The sequence below is a fragment of the Pogonomyrmex barbatus genome, unplaced genomic scaffold (genome assembly GCF_055798465.1).
Source record: "Pogonomyrmex barbatus isolate J1 unplaced genomic scaffold, ASM5579846v1 scaffold3, whole genome shotgun sequence".
Lineage (NCBI taxonomy): Eukaryota > Metazoa > Arthropoda > Insecta > Hymenoptera > Formicidae > Pogonomyrmex > Pogonomyrmex barbatus.
In genome coordinates this window covers 444,130-464,698 of record NW_028297127.1, presented here as the reverse complement: position 1 = coordinate 464,698, position 20,569 = coordinate 444,130, and the positions used below count along the sequence as shown (strand labels likewise).

The 20,569-nt window shown below is 29.0% G+C and overlaps 4 protein-coding genes across 6 annotated transcripts; 2 read left to right on the top strand and 2 right to left on the bottom strand.

Moving 5' to 3' along the window:
- Positions 1-206: 206 nt before the first annotated feature.
- On the top strand, positions 207-2,033 carry LOC105429989 (complex III assembly factor LYRM7). 2 transcript variants are annotated; one of them, XR_016139814.1, is made up of 6 exons: positions 207-444; positions 614-686; positions 771-841; positions 995-1,076; positions 1,171-1,319; positions 1,743-2,033. XR_016139814.1 is itself a non-coding variant. In XM_011643278.2 (5 exons), the coding sequence occupies exons 1-5, from the start codon at positions 421-423 to the stop codon at positions 1,263-1,265; spliced, it is 345 nt and encodes a 114-aa protein (XP_011641580.1). In that variant the 5' UTR covers positions 207-420; the 3' UTR covers positions 1,266-1,453. The 2 variants fall into 2 exon arrangements, 1 of the variants encoding a protein (XP_011641580.1); XM_011643278.2 differs by lacking the exon at positions 1,743-2,033 and having other exon boundaries at positions 1,171-1,453.
- LOC105429993 (glycerol-3-phosphate dehydrogenase [NAD(+)], cytoplasmic) lies at positions 1,480-11,127 on the bottom strand. The gene is made up of 8 exons (XM_089079374.1): positions 10,661-11,127; positions 9,022-9,202; positions 4,912-5,052; positions 4,278-4,419; positions 4,016-4,128; positions 3,217-3,447; positions 2,072-2,271; positions 1,480-1,649 (listed from the first exon to the last, which is right to left on the bottom strand). The coding sequence occupies exons 1-8, from the start codon at positions 10,705-10,707 to the stop codon at positions 1,622-1,624; spliced, it is 1,083 nt and encodes a 360-aa protein (XP_088935500.1). The 5' UTR covers positions 10,708-11,127; the 3' UTR covers positions 1,480-1,621.
- Tpx-4 (thioredoxin peroxidase 4) lies at positions 5,512-8,917 on the top strand. The gene is made up of 5 exons (XM_011643280.3): positions 5,512-5,712; positions 7,669-7,825; positions 7,974-8,191; positions 8,419-8,494; positions 8,638-8,917. The coding sequence occupies exons 1-5, from the start codon at positions 5,630-5,632 to the stop codon at positions 8,764-8,766; spliced, it is 663 nt and encodes a 220-aa protein (XP_011641582.1). The 5' UTR covers positions 5,512-5,629; the 3' UTR covers positions 8,767-8,917.
- A 432-nt stretch (positions 11,128-11,559) lies between the features above and the next one.
- Gpdh1 (Glycerol-3-phosphate dehydrogenase 1) lies at positions 11,560-19,934 on the bottom strand. Of its 2 annotated transcripts, none has more exons than XM_089079372.1 (8): positions 19,734-19,934; positions 18,902-19,079; positions 15,281-15,421; positions 15,034-15,175; positions 14,425-14,537; positions 14,068-14,298; positions 13,626-13,825; positions 11,560-12,175 (listed from the first exon to the last, which is right to left on the bottom strand). In XM_089079372.1, exons 1-8 carry the CDS (start codon positions 19,766-19,768, stop codon positions 12,118-12,120), a joined length of 1,098 nt encoding a protein of 365 aa, XP_088935498.1. In that variant the 5' UTR covers positions 19,769-19,934; the 3' UTR covers positions 11,560-12,117. The 2 variants fall into 2 exon arrangements, with proteins under 2 accessions (XP_088935498.1, XP_088935499.1); XM_089079373.1 differs by lacking the exon at positions 19,734-19,934 and adding an exon at positions 19,159-19,177.
- Positions 19,935-20,569: the final 635 nt, after the last annotated feature.

Genomic DNA, 20,569 nt, shown 5'->3' with positions numbered 1-20,569 from the left:
GCTGGTGTTTTGACACCGAGCGCTGATTGATGAAAAACGGATAATGGTAACGGATAAATAGTAAAAATTCATTCGCCGTTTTATCCCCACTACTTATTATTGTTTGTTTTGCTAAAATAATTAAGCAAATAAAATAAAAAGATACGCAAAAATCAGCAGACGACTAGCAATTCAATGACGTTTTTAAAATTATTGAAAATGTTAGTATGACAGCTGCTTCATATCAGTCCCATGAACTACTTTGCTAAAAGAATGAGTGTTAAGTCTTTTGGTATAATTAGAATCACGGCCAGATAGAAAAGAGAAGAAGAGAAAGAACAAGTTAAAAAATGGCGAATTTTCATTAACATTTTTTTTTATTTAATAAATAAGATAGATATCTATTGTTGAAATAGGCAACAATAGCAAGGATTTGCATAAATGGGTGACTCTTTTCGACGAGAGGTTAATTATTGACTATATATATTAGAATTATAAAGACAACAATATTTGAGGAATATAATTTATATATATATAAAAAATTTATATTTCAAGATATTTTTAGCTTTGTGAGACTATTTTGCTTATTTCATTGATTTCTTCATTCATTTATTTTTCATGATAATTTCTTTAGATCTTGCGAGTGTTTAAAAAACTCCATAGAACAAGGTTAAAGACATTTGAAGGTGATGAATATGCATTGCAAGGTAATACACGTCACATTTTGTTGTATTTCTCTCCTAATATACCGAATGCATTTTCAATAAATAATATTCTGTTGTGGTCTTTAGTTGTAAGAGATAGGATAAACAAGGAGTACAAAAAATATAAAAATGTCACAAATCAGGTGGCGATTGAAGAGGTACATTTTTATTTCAAGCATATAGACAATATACATTAAAATGATATATAATTAAAACATAAAATATTCATATTTATAAATGAATTTTGTATCTAAGTCTACAAAGACTTATATGGCAAGACTTGTATTTGCATATTATTATTATTGTTTCAGTTGAATAAATTCGCACAGGAAGTTGAATGTGAAATACGAACAAATGTCATACAGGCAGTTGAAACAGCATCTGGGAGAATAGGTAATAATTCTAAGTTAATATGAAAATAATAAGAAATGAATTGCTTTATTTATGTTGTATATCTAATTAATAAATAAATTATAATTAATTTTAGCTCTGCGACTTACTCCAGATGTCTTGGTAGATAATGTGCCATGTAAAGATCAAAAAGAGAAAAAATCAGGCAAGGAAAGCAAAGACCAAAAATAAGCTGATTTATAATATCAAATAATGATCTCTCAAGAATAAAAATTGATTGTTGAAGTTAGTTAAAAATAATTTATAATTATATAAATTACTAATGTTTTATTTTTAGAAATTAAAATCTGTAATATTTGCAAATAATGTATTACATAAGATATACTATAAATGTTCAAGCATAAAAAGTATACTACACATATTTAGTGGCTTTAATAGAAAAATATGGCTTTATAATTAATCTTTATTTACAATAAAGAAATTACAGAAGGGAACGATCAAAGTATATACAAGTCTTTGCTGACAATTCCTTCTTGGCATCGCATATTTCTATAACCCATGTTAAATTTATATATGCTGTGTATAAATTATGCATTTCCTTCCTCTAGTTTCATCCTGAAATATACGAAAATTGCTTTAGATTCCAATTCTATATTCACGATGATGTCTTACCTGTTTCACATCTTGCATAATTATTTATGTTTATAGGAAGTAAGGATTGCAGAATGGATATTATTGCAATTTCTATTTGAAAATTTAGCAAGGAGAAGAGCTCAGTACATATAAAGAGTCTTTGGAGCAAATCTGTAGGGATAGATTCAATGGAAAGCATTTTTTAATTAATTGTAATAGTGCAGTGGAACTAATTGATTTTCAAGATTTTTTTATTTTATATAAAAGAATTTGTATTTTATTTTAATCGAGATTAAAAAGCTATATGTTAAATAAAAATTTATCTAAAATGAACTATTGATAATAAAATTCATATAAATACTAGAATGATAATTTAGTATCTATAAATCTTATGGAAATCTTACACATGTTCAGGATGACTGCGAATCTGGTCGATGAGATCTGCTGGTCGCAGCTGATCAGTACAGATGCGATGTACTGCGGTAAATAGTGGAAATTTGTCCATCAGATTGCGGGCTTTCAGCATGTCGTGGACCTCATCTGCCGTTGCTGGTCCCTGCAGCTTCTGTCCAGACAACAGCTCATCTTCCAACGTTTTGATAGTCTGAACGATATATTATATATTGTGAGAGATTGGAAAAATTAACAAATTCGATTGAGCTTGAACTTAGAATCCTTCATTTATTAAAGTAACTTAGGCTCCTCGTGAACTGTTTTCGATTTCTAAGGTTAGTAACTAATAACTAGTTAATTACAAGTTAATTACAAGTTAAGTAATAAAATTAAGAAATTAATAACTTTTAATTTAATTTAGTTAACTCAGATCAGTTAATCTTTAAGTTCCAGTTAGTTTTTTAAAACATTACTTTAATTTTGTAATGTTTTTCTAAGTTTTTTCCAAATTTTTTAATTTTACTACGTAATTGTTTTATTGTTTAAAATATAATTTTTAAAAATTAATTAACATTTTACAAGTTACTATAAATAATGCTTATTAGGATTAACTTTAATGTGACATATAGCTTAATTTAGTTAAAAAAATAAACTAATTTAATTACAACTATTAATAATTATTAAAATAGTTTAATTCCGAAGATTTCAGTAATATATAAAAAGCATAAATTTTACATGCAAGAAACGAATGCCTCCTAACAGCAATCCTGCAATTATGTTTTTAAATTTACTACATAAAGGGTTTCAAAGATATTTTTGTTGTATCATTTTATATAACAAATTATAGAATCTTTTCAAAATTGTTGCATATTAGATATGAAAAATCCAAACAATTTTTCCAAACCTTTATAAAAGCTTTTTATGCAATTTGTATGGATTGCGTGCAGATTATTTCGCTATTAATGCAACAATGCTTAACAATAAATTTTAAATCAATCTCAATATTAACTGAAGTTTCAACTCTTAATTGAAATAATGAAAATGAGTTTTAATTATTAGTTTTAATCGTTTACTCGTCTAATCTCTTAGAGATAAATCAAAGAAGAATGAAATGAAGAATGAAATGAATCCATAAAGATCTGCCAGAATTATTCACCTTGCCAGTCTTGACGAATTGTTCGCAAACTCTGCGATTTCGTCCTCCATAACAAGTAGTAATCAAATCTGCGATACCGCAACTCTCGAAGAATGTGGAGAGCTTAGAACCGCTATAGAAGGTATCGACAAATTTGACCATTTCCATTAGCCCTAATCGGATCACCGCGGCTTTCGTGTTGTCGCCTAATCCGAGACCGTCTACGAAACCAGCTGCGCACGCGATAATGTTCTGTGACAAAACATTCGATTAATAAAATGATGAACAAAATTTGAATAAAAACTATAAAAGTACATATCATTGGAAATCATGATTGCAAAAATAACGATGAAAAAAATAAACGTATATTTACAGTGATATTTACAGTCAGTCATAATATCAGTATGCAAACTGTACGTGCAATTTGTTAATAGATTGGTAAATTCAAAAATTGCTAGCAAATCGGCATTAAATGTGTCTGTATTAAATTCACTTTTGTCATTATAATTTCTATAATCTAATAGCAAATTGGCAATTGGAATCAAACGTAATCTATCAAACGCAGATTCTGCTCTATTTTTGCCAATTTGCGTTAAACTGTCACTAGCAACGTCAAAGTGTACTCGATAATTTTAACTTGATTTCTACTATTATATTTTGATAATAAATTTTACTGTTCCTGCCGTTGTTTTATCAACAACATATATTGTATATATTAGATCAAATCAATCCGTAATATTTTTGCCAGCAAACTTTCTAGACACTTTGCAGAATCTGTCCCTGACTGTCGAAGATATTTCCTTAAAAGTAATCCACTTGCCTTCAGAGCCCCGCACACTTCCACGGTCTCGCAATCTTCCACGACAACTACTCGAAAGTTTGGAGTCTGAATAAGATCTCTTAGAATCGGTGCCAATCGTTTGTCTTTGCATCCTGTGATTTTAAATTTGGTTATTAGAGAATTTCGTAAGCTTTACGTATGTTGACATAAAAGATTTTGAGTAAAATAAATTTTGAAAAAATTCAGAAAATTAAAATTATATATTTTTTATATTATATATCTTGAACTCAAAGTTACTTACCAATTGTAGTTTCACAGAATTTTTCCTCGGCAACTTCATTGGCCAGATTGGCGCCCATCAGAACATTGCACTGTATTCTTAAATTCTTTTCGATGATTTTGGAAATTAATTCGATACTGTTTCCTTCGCCTCGGCCAAAACCCTTCAATTCAGATGTGCTAATTTATTCCAACGAGTTAAGATACACAGAAAAAAATTGATTGAAACATTAGAAAGGTGCAAATTATTTAAATTCGAATCGAATCAGGGGAGAATTCCAATCCGAATTCAATGAAATCCGAATCTGTATAAGTTGAATCTGAATTATTTGAAAATTTTAAATCCAGGAGATTCAGGAAATGCAAATTACATATATTAAATAAAATTATATAAAATCATAAATTCATTATTTATGCTATATGCAACTTTCTAATAATTATTTTTAACATAATTAATATTAATTTAATATAATTTTCATTTATAAATTTATAAATAAAAATTATATTTCGTCGATTTAATTTTTAGTTAATCCGAATTTAATTTAATTTATTTCGGAGAAATTTCATTAATTTATTTCAATTTGAATTCAATTTGAAAAAAAAAAAGAATTTCCAAATCGACTCGGTATTAAAAATATTTTGCACATATCTAATACCTTAACAAGAGAAAGACCAACTGCAGTTGGTTTTATGTTATCCAACAATGTCGAACACAACGTACGAATAAATTGATGCGGCAACACAAAGATGAGAATGTCGGCATCTTTTGCAGCTTCTACAACGTCAGGTACGGCAACCTGGACATAACATACATACATTACACAAGAAAATTTCTTATAAGAAAATAAAAAAGACAATCTATTCTGTCAATTTGCCTAATGTTCTTGCTAATAATAAGATGAAAAGATATTATAAAAAAGCTGATTTCGTATGATTAAAGATTGCATAAATTCTAATGATAATGATAATCAATTTCTAATGATAATGATGATCATCCGATGACATGATCGTTGCAATTATATTTACTATCTGTTTTTTAGAATATCTTCAATTTTTTAGACGGATATTGCTTCCTCTTTCTTATGTTCTTATAAAAATAAAAAGATCAAGCAATCTCATATCAATGTCAAAGAATCAATACCTAACATCATCGAAACAACGACATCGGATATGGAGATACGATATCTGACCGGTATAATGATGTAACGTTTGCATGTAACGTTTGCATCATGTTGTAGAACCGATTTGAGCGCCGTATATAAAGCGTACGGACAATGTAGCTCGTCCAGATCAGTGCTCGGAAAGCATTCCATCGAGACGGATAATCGTGGGCACGAGTAATTTTTTCCATTAAACATCAAGGACAGAGCCATAATGCGACTTAACAGTATCGTACCAAATTTTAAGGCTGATACCACGCAAGGCCCCATCGACTTTTACGATTGGCAGGGCGAATCGTGAGTCGCATATATATATATATATATATATATATATATAAAACAATTTTATTTATTACAATCTATTCATTATTTACTCTTCATTTACTCTTCTATGAATAATATTGATTTATAAATATTATATATATAATATTATAAATATTATATGAATATTGATTTATAAATATGCTTAAATAATAATTATATATAATTTAATAATTATATATTAATTTGCAAAAAAAGAAACAACATTTTATTGTATGTATTATTCTACTCATTTACGTTAATTATATATCTTTTTTTAAATACTTTAATTATCAAACTCTTGAAAATGCTATAGTGAGAACAACGCAAATATTTCAATTTATAACAAGATTAAATTATTTGTCAAAATTAAAGTTTGTCGTAATCCAGTCAACAGATAAAATCACAATCATCATGTATTAAACATTTATCTATATATAATATCTATATAATATCTATATATTTATCTATATATTATTTTTATAATAGAAAAACACGAACATTAAACTTGACTCATTAGTCTAGTCTTAATTCAGTTATCAATTTTTAATCTTTTGAACTTATATATTTTTTGTATTTATAATTATGAATTTGTATTTTTCATGTTTGTAATCAAGTTTAAGGGAAAAATCTACATAATTAAATATAACGTGACATAATGTAAGAAGATATTAGATAATATATCGTCAAAGTCAATTTTAGTTGCGTTAATGAAGTCTTATCTGATTTATTTTTCGTAATAATAATCTATCGGCAAACGGAGATTACGAAATCGTGTTGAAATGAATGTGAATAATAAACAGATAAATTTGCATTCGTTCGCTGCGTATAATTTGCAGCAAAGTGTATGATCCAAGAATAGATCCTCTTTATCATAACAACATTAGTGTGACAGGTTGTTGAAGATAACAACCTGTTAGAGACAACGCTTATATCATGGAAATTTTCCAATAGTTATAATTCGTATAACTTATAATAATAAAAGATATATTTGTGTATAACAAATTATCCAGTTATCCTTATATAATTGTCATAATGATAATGAAACTTTTTTATATAAATTTATATTAATTTATAAATTATTTGATTATTGCACGACGAATTGTTATCTTGAAAAAACAAAGGTGATCTTAAAGTATTGTAAAGATTATAAATTTTAATCACTACATTAATTTATTTAATAGGATTACATACTCAATTTATTAATATTTAAAAATTAAAAATTAAAAATTGCAAATATGCAGTATTGCGACGCGCATGCATTGCAAATACGAATTGAGATCATCTGGCAACTCGCATTGAAGAATCAAAGGATGACCGTGAGTTGAAATAAAATGTATATCGCAACAACTGGATCTGCTTTTGGCACAATATCAAAGTGAACAGTCGATTATATTAAGTACTCGTACTTGAAAGTGTCGCACTCGACCAGGGTAATCGCGTGACCGTGGTTATATCACTGTATTTCTGATAAATACCGGAGTGATTACGTGATACGACACTTATCAGCGGGATTCGCACTGATATTTGCTTAAACCTTATTCGGTTTTTATTCGGAAATTAAAATTACATAGTACATTAATGATTAATGAATTTTTATATAAATTAAAGTAAAATTCATTATTTAAAATTTTATTCATTACAAATTAAATTCATTACTTTCAATCAAATTTTCATTTTGTATCACTTGACTATTCAATTTTTTTTCTCTCAAGTTGAATATCTCGCTTGTACCACAAATATCTTCTTTTTTTTCTAAATATATTTTTAATTATGTTTATATATATATATATAAAATTTATGTACTTATATAATATTACACTTTTATAAGAATTATGTATATAGATATATTCTTTATTTGAAATTATGTATTATACGTTTAACTTAATACTTTCATATTAATTTCATTTTCTAATATAGCTGTCCCGGTTAACGATCATTTATCCTTCACAGATGGGTAGTCCTGTTTTCTCATCCTGCGGATTTCACTCCTGTGTGTACCACCGAATTAGGTCGTATCGCGGTACATCAGCCATATTTTGAAAAGCGCAACACCAAGCTGTTAGCTCATTCAGTCGACAAGCTCAAAGATCACGTGGACTGGGTCAATGTAGGCATCGATCAATCTTTGAACGTTTCGTATTCGTATTCGTTCGTTTCAGAGTTTATGCGCATTTGTATTTTTTGTCAAATCTCAAATTAATTTCATTTGTAATTATTTTTCTAACTATTGTAATTTCTAATTTCTCGCATCCCAGGACATCAAATCATACTGCAAGGATATTCCTGGGGCTTTTCCATATCCTATAATCGCTGATCATGAGCGCAAGCTTGCCGTGCAACTGGACATGATCGACGAGCAGAGTAAAGATGATCCAGAAACCGCTCAAACTGTTCGAGCTTTGTACATCATCAGTCCGGATCATCGTCTGCGACTTTCCATGCAATATCCGACCTCTACTGGACGCAACGTCGAGTAAGTTAATCGAATGCTGCATTGTAGGCGTCTGATATATTTTAGACATTCATAAATGAATGATATATATGTTATTTACATTCTTAGAAAATATCATGCTATTGAGATGTTTTAAAAATGTCATAAACGCAGAAATATACATTTTAAAGACATCTTTGAGATATTCTTTAGATAAGTATATTATTTGAATTTATTATATAAACATTAATAATCTCTTCTTGTTTCAGCGAAATATTACGTGTAATCGATTCACTGCAACTTGTCGACAGAAGACCGGAAGTAGCAACTCCCGCCAATTGGGTGGTAAGTCTTACCTTTATCCCTTTTATTGTGTGCCATTTGCAATAGAATCTAGTTAGATTTAACGATAAATAACGATAATTAACTTTCAATAATGATGACGAAATGAGATTTTACTCAATTTAATTATGTGAATCATGTTGCAGCCTGGCGAAAAAGTAATGATTTTGCCAACAGTCAAAGAGGAAGATCTCCCGAAACTCTTCCCAGGAGGCGTCGATCGCGTATCCATGCCGTCCGGAAAGGTGTACGTCCGCACTACTACTAATTACTAATTGTAAAAATATTTTGTTTACAAATATATTTTTATTCACTTCAGAACTTTACTCAACTTTCAGCATTTTAAAACACGTTTATGAGATTTAAACAGGATCGTAACATGATAAGATTTCTTTTAATAAAAATTGCATTCAGCTTTGACAATAATTATTAAGTCTTTAAGTATGCCTTTCCTCAGAAAACTACTGGTTTAGCAATCAAATATCAATTACAGACAAAAAAATGTAATATATGGTAACTATGGTACTTACCACATTTTCTGGAAGTTTGTGCCCAGGCAGATATTTAACGTTTTCATGAAGGGTGTTGATTATGTGAGTCAATTTTTCATTATTGATGATCTCCTCATACACATACATGGTTACTCGAGTCTCAAATATGTTATTGTATTTCATTGTATTTGTTCCAACAATCTTCGCAATTGCTGAGCCCCTGGAACAATTTGTTCTTGTCATAAAAAAATATTTTATAAATATATAATTAATATCTTTGTAAATAATAATTTGTATGAGTGTGTGTGTGTGTGTGTGTGTGTGTGTGTGTGTGTGTGTGCGTGTGTGTGTTAAAAATTAGATATATTATCAATGTGTAAATAATTAATATATTAATTATATATTAATGATTATAATATATATATATATATATATATATATTATAATTATATATTTAAAATATATAACTAATTATATAAAAAATCAAATAATAAAGTAAATTAATAAGTGACATTACGCGGAAGACAAAATCTTAGATCTGCCTAATAATTTTTTTTTAAATTTATATTTATAAATTCAAGATAAATGTTTATATAGTGCCATAATTGTCATTTTTTAATGAATTTATAATAATTCAGCTTCTTAGCAACTCAGAGCCGTAGTTAAATATTTTCTTTAATAAATGGAAAATAGTTAAATATTTCCTTTAATAAATCAAATATGATATTATTTATTAGATGCTCTTAGATGCTTAAAATTTCACCTGCTAAATAATGCCATTTATTTCGTTATTTAAACATATTCTTGATGTATTACATTGATTTGTTTATTCTTTACGTCAAAAAAAGATATCAAAATTTAATTTGAACATTTAATCACAAATTTGCATTATTAAATAATATGCAACTGCCTTCGAAATAACGTGATGATGCGTCGAGTTAATTTTGGAACAATAAGCAGACAGACTTGAGGTGCACAATTGTATTACGGCATGCTTGTCATTGTAAACTAGATCAAATAAAACCGACCTGTCCTTACATTACTGATTTTAAAATTAGATTCAATTCTGAAATCAAATATATTTATATATTATAATATATATTTAATGTTATTTAATATATATATATATATATATATATATATATATATAAAATATATATTATAATACTTTTTATCTTTTTTCTTCTTTAATTAAGGATATAAAAAACAAATACATAAATTTTTTTCTTAAATTATAGATAAATATTATTTTTATGTAATTTTGTAAAAATATTATAAAATTCTTATATCAAAAACCATTTTAGATGGTTACGATAGCATTATTGTAATATATTGATTCCATTCTTATTTATTATATGGTAGTATTAAATAATAATGCATTCAATATTTCATTCAATATTAAATATTAAAAACAGTATAAGTATTTTTCCAAATGTATTTTATTGTCAATTTATTTTCAAGCGATTATTTAACATCACACACATTATATAAACTTACCTGAAAAAAAAAACATACAGCTGTCATTCCTAGATGAATCTTTACTCCAACAAACAATGGACTGCACACGCAGTTTAATAAATCAACGCAAGATAAAGAAAAAAGAAAAAAACGGGGAAAAACGATCTCTCAAGCACGCAATTAATTTTTAATTAATAATTCTTGATGTAAAAAAAATTACCAATTGCCGCTACCGACGATGCACACTTTCTTCTTTTCGTTCGGCATCTTTCGTCCCCTTTTAATTTTTTTCTTCTAACCAGACAATGATATTCCCGATTGACAATCGATCAATCGCGAGGCTCGACTGCCGACTGACTTAAAAGTCAGCCTGCCGACCTTAGCGGCGATCGTGAATTATTTTGCAGCGGTTTGCGCGCAAGTTCTGGACTAAGGCCAGCCAAGAGCGAATGTGACGACAGACAAGTGTCACGATGAAATTAGCAATACACTGATAATCGTGATAATGAGTTAAGGAATTTAAACTTGACTTTGTGAGTCTTCCATCTGATTTCTTAGTAGATAATAGATTTCTTAATAGATAATAAAAAACATAATATCATAAATGAATCAAATCCTCCTCAAATAGTTTAATGAAAGAAATTCAGCCAATAAAATATTAGCAATTGATTTATAAATTCAATCAGAATTTGGCAGCAAAACCAAAAATATCATTTGTATCTTCTTATATTTTATATATATGTTGTATTCTAGAACACACATTAAAAGAGATTTTAAAGATTAAAATCTCTTAAAAATATAAGAAACAACATAAAAGAAAAAGAGATAAATTACTCGAATGTTTACAAATTGCTTGATTTTTTGTTAAAATAACTTTTGATTACATATTGATTACAATTACAAATTACATTTTATACTATTCATTATATTACGAGATATTTTATGAAACAATTCCTTATAAAGAAACAACATCTAATGATCTCACCGATATTCACTAAAATTATCAGAAAATTTAAAAAGTTTCAAAAAAATTATCCTTATGTCCATTATATGCAATATTAGATAAAACCCTTGAAAAAATCCTTGCTATATGTAAAAGAATAATTTAGTAATCGAAAATCATGATACAAATAAATTATTTAATAATTTATAAACTATTACAGTTCACAGATTTGCAAGTCTGTTAATTATCACAGTTGCATCGAACACCCTTTGAATACATTGATTATCCAGGACTTCCTCATCAAATTCACTCATTTCATTCGTTTGTTCTTCAAATGTTCCTCAAATTTTCGATAAAAAAAGGAATTCTCAAAATTTAATAATATTTCTACAAATATAATAATAATAATAATAATAATAATAATAATAATAATAATACATTAAAAAAATATGATAAATAAATCAAATGTTATGTTAATACTATTTTATTACTAAAAAAATATACTAAATATAATAAAAAATAATACTAAATTAAGCCAATTATCAGCATTGTAATAAGCAATACAACAAGAATGCGAATTGAAACTTCAGCTCGATAACTAATATTTCATTCTGATTTGAAAATTGATGAATGAACTTAATATATCACTTAACTAGTATCACACTTTCGTACGATTTAAGACGTTGACTTTCAATGGTGACCAATCTTCCCTCAAGAAACGATGCCCGGCATCCTCAAAGGTGGCACTTGGGCGACTTGAGCGTCATCGATGACAGCGAAGTGTCCTCGTCCCTAAATACGGAGCGAATGCGAATTAACCCCTTCAGGCCGAATAACAATTTTCATGTTATTTATCATCAGCCCGAACGAAATAACTTTCGCATCAGCTAACTAAAGGATGAGGATTATAAGAAACGTTATAAGAGATAAATAAATTTTCAGAAGTAACAAAGTCGTTACCTATATGTATATATAAGTTTATATAATTTATATAATACACACACACACACACACACATATATATATATATATATATATATATATATATATATGCATTTTATTTTTTTTTTACATTGTGTCAGTATAAAAAGTTCACTTCTGAAATTCGTTTAAACGTTTTAATAATATAATTTCATCAGGAGAAAAATTTGATCAAAAAAGGACTTTTTTGATCGAATGAAAGGAGACATTGTCTTTAAGATTCCAGGAAAACAAGGGACAGAATAGCTAAGTCTTGTGTCTGGTTTTTTTTATTAACAAACAATTATTTATATTTGTTTTCTTTTTTAGTTTACATAATGAAATTGATTCGGCAACACATACAACAATCAACGATTGAGAATCTACAGATCTAATTCTACTCGGTCAAAACATTGAATAAAATCTCTGTCGCGATAAAATATATATGTATATATATATATATATATTCATTTTAAAATGTAACAATTTATTTATCCATCGCGCTCATTGCGATGTAGGATTTTATGACTAAATTGTTCGAGCTTCTTAAACCTATCATTCTTAGAGCCCTTGGATCTGATAAAAAAACATGGCACATGGATTATGGAAACTGATACATGGATTATGAAATTATAAAATAAAAATTTAAGCAATTTGCAAATTTAAGCAATTTAAGCAATTAAAAATGAATGAGATTCTCATTACATTAAATTTTTAATTATAAAGCACAATATCTCGAGATTATGAATTTATAAAATTTTATATTCATACAATTTTATGTTTACAGAGAATATATTTGAAACTTTTTTAATTAAAATATAAATTTCTTGTACGAATTATAATTTGAATGTAGAAATCATAGTTTTTTGAATGTAGAAATCATAGATAAGATTTTAGAGCTATTAAAAAAATTTCGAGTAATACGAAATTTAATTATATTTTGATTAAAATTCTTTAATCAAAATACAATTAAACTAAATCTGAGATTTATTGGGCTCTGTGTTGCATTATAAAATCTCTCTCTCTCTCTGTCTCTCTTTAACTTATCTTACCAAAGAATTTCAATTTACAGAATTTAAACTAATTCTGCTTGAAAACAAAATTTTGAATATTTAAGCAATTTATACTCTTAAAATTTTTAACACGCAAAATTTTGGGTCTTCCGGAAGTCAGATTAATTAAAATTTCAATGATAAAAGATCTATAGATCTGGAAAGGCTTTAATTATCCCAATTTATGTTGATGAACCATCTTTAAAATGTTATAACAATTATGAGCTTACATGTGTTCCGGATGGCTGCGTATACAGTCGATTAAATCCGTTGCTTTTAGTTCACCGATGCAAATTCGGTGAATTGCTGTGAACAATGGAAATCTGTTCTCCATATTCTTCGATTTTAGCATGTAATTGACTTCTTCGGCGGTAAATGGGCCCTGTAGCTTTTGTCCATTCAACATTTCTTTCTCTAGCGTCTCGATCGACTATAAATCACATTCATTGTCTTATTTATATAATGTAAAAATTTATAAAAACGATTAAAAGTCGTGCACGCGCACACACACACCAATATCAATCATTAAAATATTGTATATCCTTGGAAACATTTTTACGAATACTAAAACTTTTAAAAAAACTTTTAATAATCTAAGCAATGTAGAAAGTCTGTTAGAAATGCAAAAATTGATCAAGATAAACCTCATTATTATATTGTTATATTACTAACCTTGCCGGTTTTGACGAAAGCCTCTGAGACCTTTCTATTGCGTCCACCATAACACGTCGTGATAAGATCGGCCACTCCGCAACTTTCGAAGAAGGTTGCTAATTTTCCGCCCGGAAAGAACACATCGACAAACTTGATCATTTCCATAAGACCTAGCCTGATCACTGCGGCCTTTGTGTTGTCACCCAGATTCAGTCCATCGACAAAACCGGCGCCACAGGCAACTATATTCTATAAATTATTAATACAAATTTATATTAAGATTTATCTAGTCTTAGTAAATTTTTAGAATAAAAAAACCATCTTAAAGTCATATTTAAATAAAATAAATTTAACGAGATCAAAGATAATTGTCACCTTTAACGCTCCGCAACATTCAACGGAATCCACATCCTCGACGACTACCACTCTGAAATATGACGTCTGGATTAAGTCGCGAAGTACCGGTGCCATCGCTTTGTCTTTGCAGCCTGCGAATTCCAATCTGAATTGAAGAACTTATTTCATTAGCAAACTATCTTAAATTCAGCTATTCAACAAGAACTGACTTATTCAAAACTTTCCATATCTTCATGCATATCACTTTAAAAGCGTATTCGTAAACACTCTTTAACTGATAACTGATAACTGATTTGCATTAATTTACATCACGTTTCAGCATTAAGAATTATCAATGAAGCGCAAAATAAAATAAGATAAAATAGTTAGAGAATAGGATAATTAGATCAGAGAAGATTTTTTTGCAATTCTGTCATTCACCACGTGATTCGTAAGAAAAATCTATGCTATCGCAAAATGTACATTTCTTATTTTCGCAAAGATAAAGTTATCTAACATATTTGTCAAGAGAAATATTGCTTCAAATTATCGATTATTAAACTGATATATATATATATATATATATATATATATATATATATACTTTTAAACAATTAAATGTAAAATAGAAATTTTAATCTCTCTCACCAATGGTGGTTTCGCAGAACATTTCATCGGCCACCTCGGAAGCCAAGTTAGCACCCATCAAAACTGAAATTGGAATTTGTAATTGTTTCGAAATAATATGGGAGATAAGCTCGATACCGCCGCCTTCCTTCTTATCGAAACCCTGTAAGAGATATTCCAAGTACGTTCGATTGTAAATCATCAATGGATAAACGTCTAGATAAACGTCGCACGTGACATTCTCAAAAGTACAAGGGAAAGAATCTACCTTGATCAGTGACAATCCGATGGCGGTAGGTTTAATTTTACCCTGTAATGTGCTGCATATCCTTTGAATGAACTGATGCGGAACCACAAATATGAGTATGTCCGCATTCTTCGCAGCTTGCACTACGTCCGGGATCGCAACCTGGAACGAATCAACGTTTCGGAAATGATTAAATTCGGACGTTAAAGCGAATAAGTATCTTTACAAAAAATGAGAAGAAAAAAATCGCTTTGGGTTTGAAAAAAAATGCTGTAAATCAGTAGTATATCTTAGAACTAGTATATCTTTAGAAAAATATCTGAAAATATTAAAAAAAAAATCCCTAAATATCGGCGAAATATATCCTATATAAATATATTATACTACAATCGGAAGGACGGATGGTGCCGAGATATGTATGTATGTATAATGTAGAAAAGTTGCAATATTCATCGGCGAGATATTCTTGATATTATCGACTCACTTTAATCCGACGAAGGGCAAAAACAGATAGAAAATATTGCAACCTTGAACACCGCTTGACATACAATCGTACAATACAAAAAATAGCAAAAAATTTAACGATTATTACCATTTCCATTTGTTTCACTCTTTCTTAGATGATCTCGAATGAAATCTTTTTACCGTAAATTCTTTAGATGATTTAAAATAAATCCGAGAGTTGAGAATATTTGTAGTACATAAGTCCGAATAATTAACAATTGAAAATAAGCAAGTTTCGGGAACATTTATATAAAATATATAAAATCGACTACTATCAGAATAGATACAAGCGAGTGAGGAGCGTGCGTCGCTCCTGAGCACCATAGATAAGATAAACTTCGTTCGTTAATTTAACTTGTTTTCTTACAAAAATTACTTATCGAATGCAAAGGAAAAAGTTGTTTTGTGTAAAATAAAGAATCACGTTTTGTACTTGATATGCGGGAATTTCAAGATATTTCGTATATATTTTTAGATAACTCAAATTATTATTTATTCTGTATAGATAAAGAGAGAATCTTTCCATTTACAACTTCATAAAATAAAATCGTTTCGAATACTCATTTGAGATCATCGTGATTATAATGAATGATTTTTGTAGGTAAATTATAGGTATCTTGTAGATATTTTTGAATATTGATACTTTTGAATTATAAAAAAAATATTATAAAAATGTGAATATTTAGAACCTAATGTTTCTAATTCTTTTATATCCTACATATGTTTTTTTATTTTTTCTAAGAAACTTCATAGATCTTTGCTCTGCAATTCTCCCTCGGCTTTTCTTCTTTTTTAAACTAGACTTCTGGAATTCTTTTGATTTCCTTGGAAATGTGCAATGTGAAAGTTGTGCATAGTTAATGACAAACCGGTTTAAAGTGACAGATTTGATCTTTATTTTCAAAGAATTTCGAAAGAAAGTAATCAAGTCTAATATAACTGAAATAAAAAGTGACGCAATGATACAACATATAATGTTAAATGTTTTGAAATAAAAAAAGCATTAATGTAATTTTGTTTTGAGTCAAATCTTCAAGTTAAATCTTTAGTTTTTATTATTTATTCTTATCACATTGCCGTTGTTTTCGTTCAAATACACATACTTGTATACGTATCTTCAAGCCTACTAAGATTAAAAATTTAATTTAATGATATTATTTAAATAATTATATTAAATATTAATTTAGATAAATTATTGATATTAAATAAAATAAAATAAAATTATTGCTTAATAAAATTTTTCAGAATCTCATAAAGTTCTTGGATATCTCCAAATTTATAGTAATTTCATTGATTGCAATCAATTGAGAAACAGCAGAGAAACTGGTTCCAGATTAATCAGAAATAAAAATGTTATTTAAATTGCTAGTTCTTTTATCGCCTTTCTTTTAACATATTCTGTTTTAACAAAATGCGTCTATACAGACATGTTTTCAGGAAATGAATATTTCATGAAAATATGTTATTTTTAGCTAGCTTTATAGCAGTAATTCTTGTAGAGAGGGAAAGCAGCGAGAGATTATCGTATATAAGGAATATATTTCAAGGGCACAATTTTATAAAGTCCTACAATAAATCAAATAACTTATTCTTATTAAGTTATTTTGATGAAAAATAATGAAATAATGATTTAAAAAAAAATAGATAGACAATAAAACGGAAATACATAGAAAACAAAGTACATAATACTATATATATTGATGAGATGACGAAAAAAGTCGAAGGTTGCAGTTATAGAGACAGAAGATGAGATATTGAGATACGCAACAAATCAACACGGCTATCTTGATTGCGATCAGAGTACGTCGACTAAAGTTCAGTTGACCATGTACGTTAGTGTGTTTCCAGTATGATAATGATTAACCAGGCTCGATCTTTCTTATCTGTATCCTCTCTCATTCAGTGCTTCTCATTCACACGCCAAAAATTTGAAACAAAAGACTCCAAGTCACATAAATACCAATTCATAGCGACCTTAAAACCTTTAGAAAATCCTTTCTCAAAATTATGAAAATATTATATTATAAAAAAGAGTCCCAAAAGTCTCAAGAAAAAATTGAGTTGCGATTTTGAAATAACACAATATCTTTAAAATGTACAGACTCAGAAATACTCAGAATTACTCGGAAAATATTATGATTGCCACAGAAAATGAATTCTGAATGAATTCTCTGGCTTCCATATTTTACAAACAGTGGAAAATTTTTCATAATCAATAATATTAAACTTTAAACATTTAGAAATAGGGAAACAAGAAAGGTAACTTATATTATTAGATGATAAATAATACAACTTTAGAAATCTAATAATATAATACAATCCTAAATGCAAATTTTAAATCAACAAAAATAAGTAAGTACAGAAAAAAGATGCAAATATGCAAAAATGACAAAAAAAAAAGAGATTAAATAAAAACACTAAAAAAATAAGCATTTTTTAGAAGAGAAAGATTAAAAAGAATTGTGAACAAGACTTCTAGACTTTTTTATATTTTTTCCCTGCCTTTTCTGGCCAATTTAAATTTCCATAACTTTGTCCAGACTTGTGGCAACCATGACAATTTAACGCTCCGAAGAGCATATTTCTTTACTAAACAAATTTCCATTAATATTTATATGTTTTTTTAAATGGTTAATAAATCTGAACATAAATTTTTTAAAAATTTAAAATAGCGAATCCAATATATGTGAATAAATTTTGTATGTTGGTGATAATTTTTATTTAAATTATATTTTATATGTGTGTTATATGTGTTTTATATGTGTTTTTTGGATCGCTGATTACACTATCTTGACAAAGATTAGTTCGTCCATGTGGTGTATCCTGGATAATGCTAAAGTAGTCTGCAACTTTTTGATTTCAATTATGCTATACAACTCATAAAGACTATTTCTTCTTTCAATTTTAAAAAAAGTTCGAAAGCAAAGCAATTTGAAATTTTAACATAAAAATGAAGATAACTCGAAAATAACGCATTTCCAGACCTATGTTCATACCGACTTTTTTTTATTTTTGTATTTTTTTATTTTTGAATACCCAATTACCTTTCGAGCGACTAACTCCACTTTTGAAGCATTTTATATATATGTATATATAACACTGCCTATGTGATTAGTTATGATTAAAATATCATCTTACCACATTCTCGGGAATTTTGTGTCCCGGAAGGTACTTGACGTTTTCATGCGTCTCGTTGATGATCTCCGTCAATTTTTTCCCGTCGATAATCTCTTCGTAAACGTACATGGTGACCCGATCGGCAAAGCGGCTCTGTTTTTTCGCATTCGCGCCGACTATTTTCGCAATGGCCGAGCCCCTGAAAGTTTACAATTGCGTAAATTAGTATTCTAACTCGGAGAACAGTTACGAGATAAGTAAAATCGATGTCCTTTTACATATCAGTTAATCACTTGAAGCAATTTTCGTCTCTCTTATTTGCCGTCTCTCTACATTTCCTACATCTCGTTTACGATTTTCCTCCAAAATTATAATAGTACTCATACAGCACAGATCTCGCAGGTATATTGCATCAATATTGCTCCAATATTGTAATATTGCAGCAATATCGCTGCAATATAGTTGCAAAGTTTGTGTCCTAGGTAATTAATGCGTAGATAATTAATTTTCTTTTCTCTTGGCATTCGAGCGAAACCAGCTGGACAATCGCTCCGAGACCGGATTCTTTCGCTCGACACGTGCTGAATCGTCGAAATATCGCAGAATGCGATGCGAAATCGTGCGATGCGTAACAACAACGCAAATAATTTCCGTTAGGACAGTGTTCGAAGGCGGCAGCCTGAGATCGGAGCACGCGCGCGATAAAGTAAGTATATGCCAACATCCGCATGAAAGGCACGTGCGAATCGATCGCCGCGCTCGTCGACGTTTCCTCCTGATGGTCCTGCTTGAATCTGCCGTTGTATTTACTGCCACCTCGAGAAGCGATTATCTATCTCACCCCCAAACTCACCAATTGCCGGAGCCGATGATGCACACGGATGCCATTGCTTCTTTGAGAATATATTTCGACGCAGACGTAGACGCGAGATGAAGACCAACGACGAAGACGCGCGAACCACTACTTCGTCCGAACGCTGACGAGCGACTGGAGCTGCCGCCGTCGCCGCCGCCGCCGCCGCCGCCGCCGCCGCCGCCGAGAGACTCGGCGAGAGGAGACCGCTCGAGGCCGAAGAACGCGTGCGTCACACTGCACGCCAATCGAAACACAGGTTGATAAGAATATCTCTTTAGGCCGGGTAGGATTACGAGGAACGCCCGAGCTGGAAGAAGGGGCAAAATGTAGCGATGATTTCTCAAATTGGAATCGTCGTCTTAGATAAAACTTGCAATCGTTATGTATTTTGTCAGAATTATGACGTTATCGCTTTTTTCGTTTAATCAACATATTCAGTATTCAACAGAATTCAACAGAATTCAACAGAATTATTGAATGAAAGTTTATAGAATTAGAAACTCTCATTGTAGAGATTATGATTTATAATTACATTATAAATATAAATCGTGAATTATTTATATTATAAATTTAAATTGTATTTCATTATTTATCTATTGTATTACACACTAGTAATTTTTATCGGTTATACAAGATTTGTAATTAATTAGCGTCTTATTTTATGTTTAAACTTGTTAAATCAATGAAGTTTAAAATTAGTTGACGTAAGTTTGTTTTGTGCGAGAAAATTTTTAGTTTTTTTTTTTTTTTATAAATCTCTTCGGACAATAATGAAAAATTTAATTATCACGATTTGTTATTTAATCAGAATTTAATTTTGATATTTTTCGAGA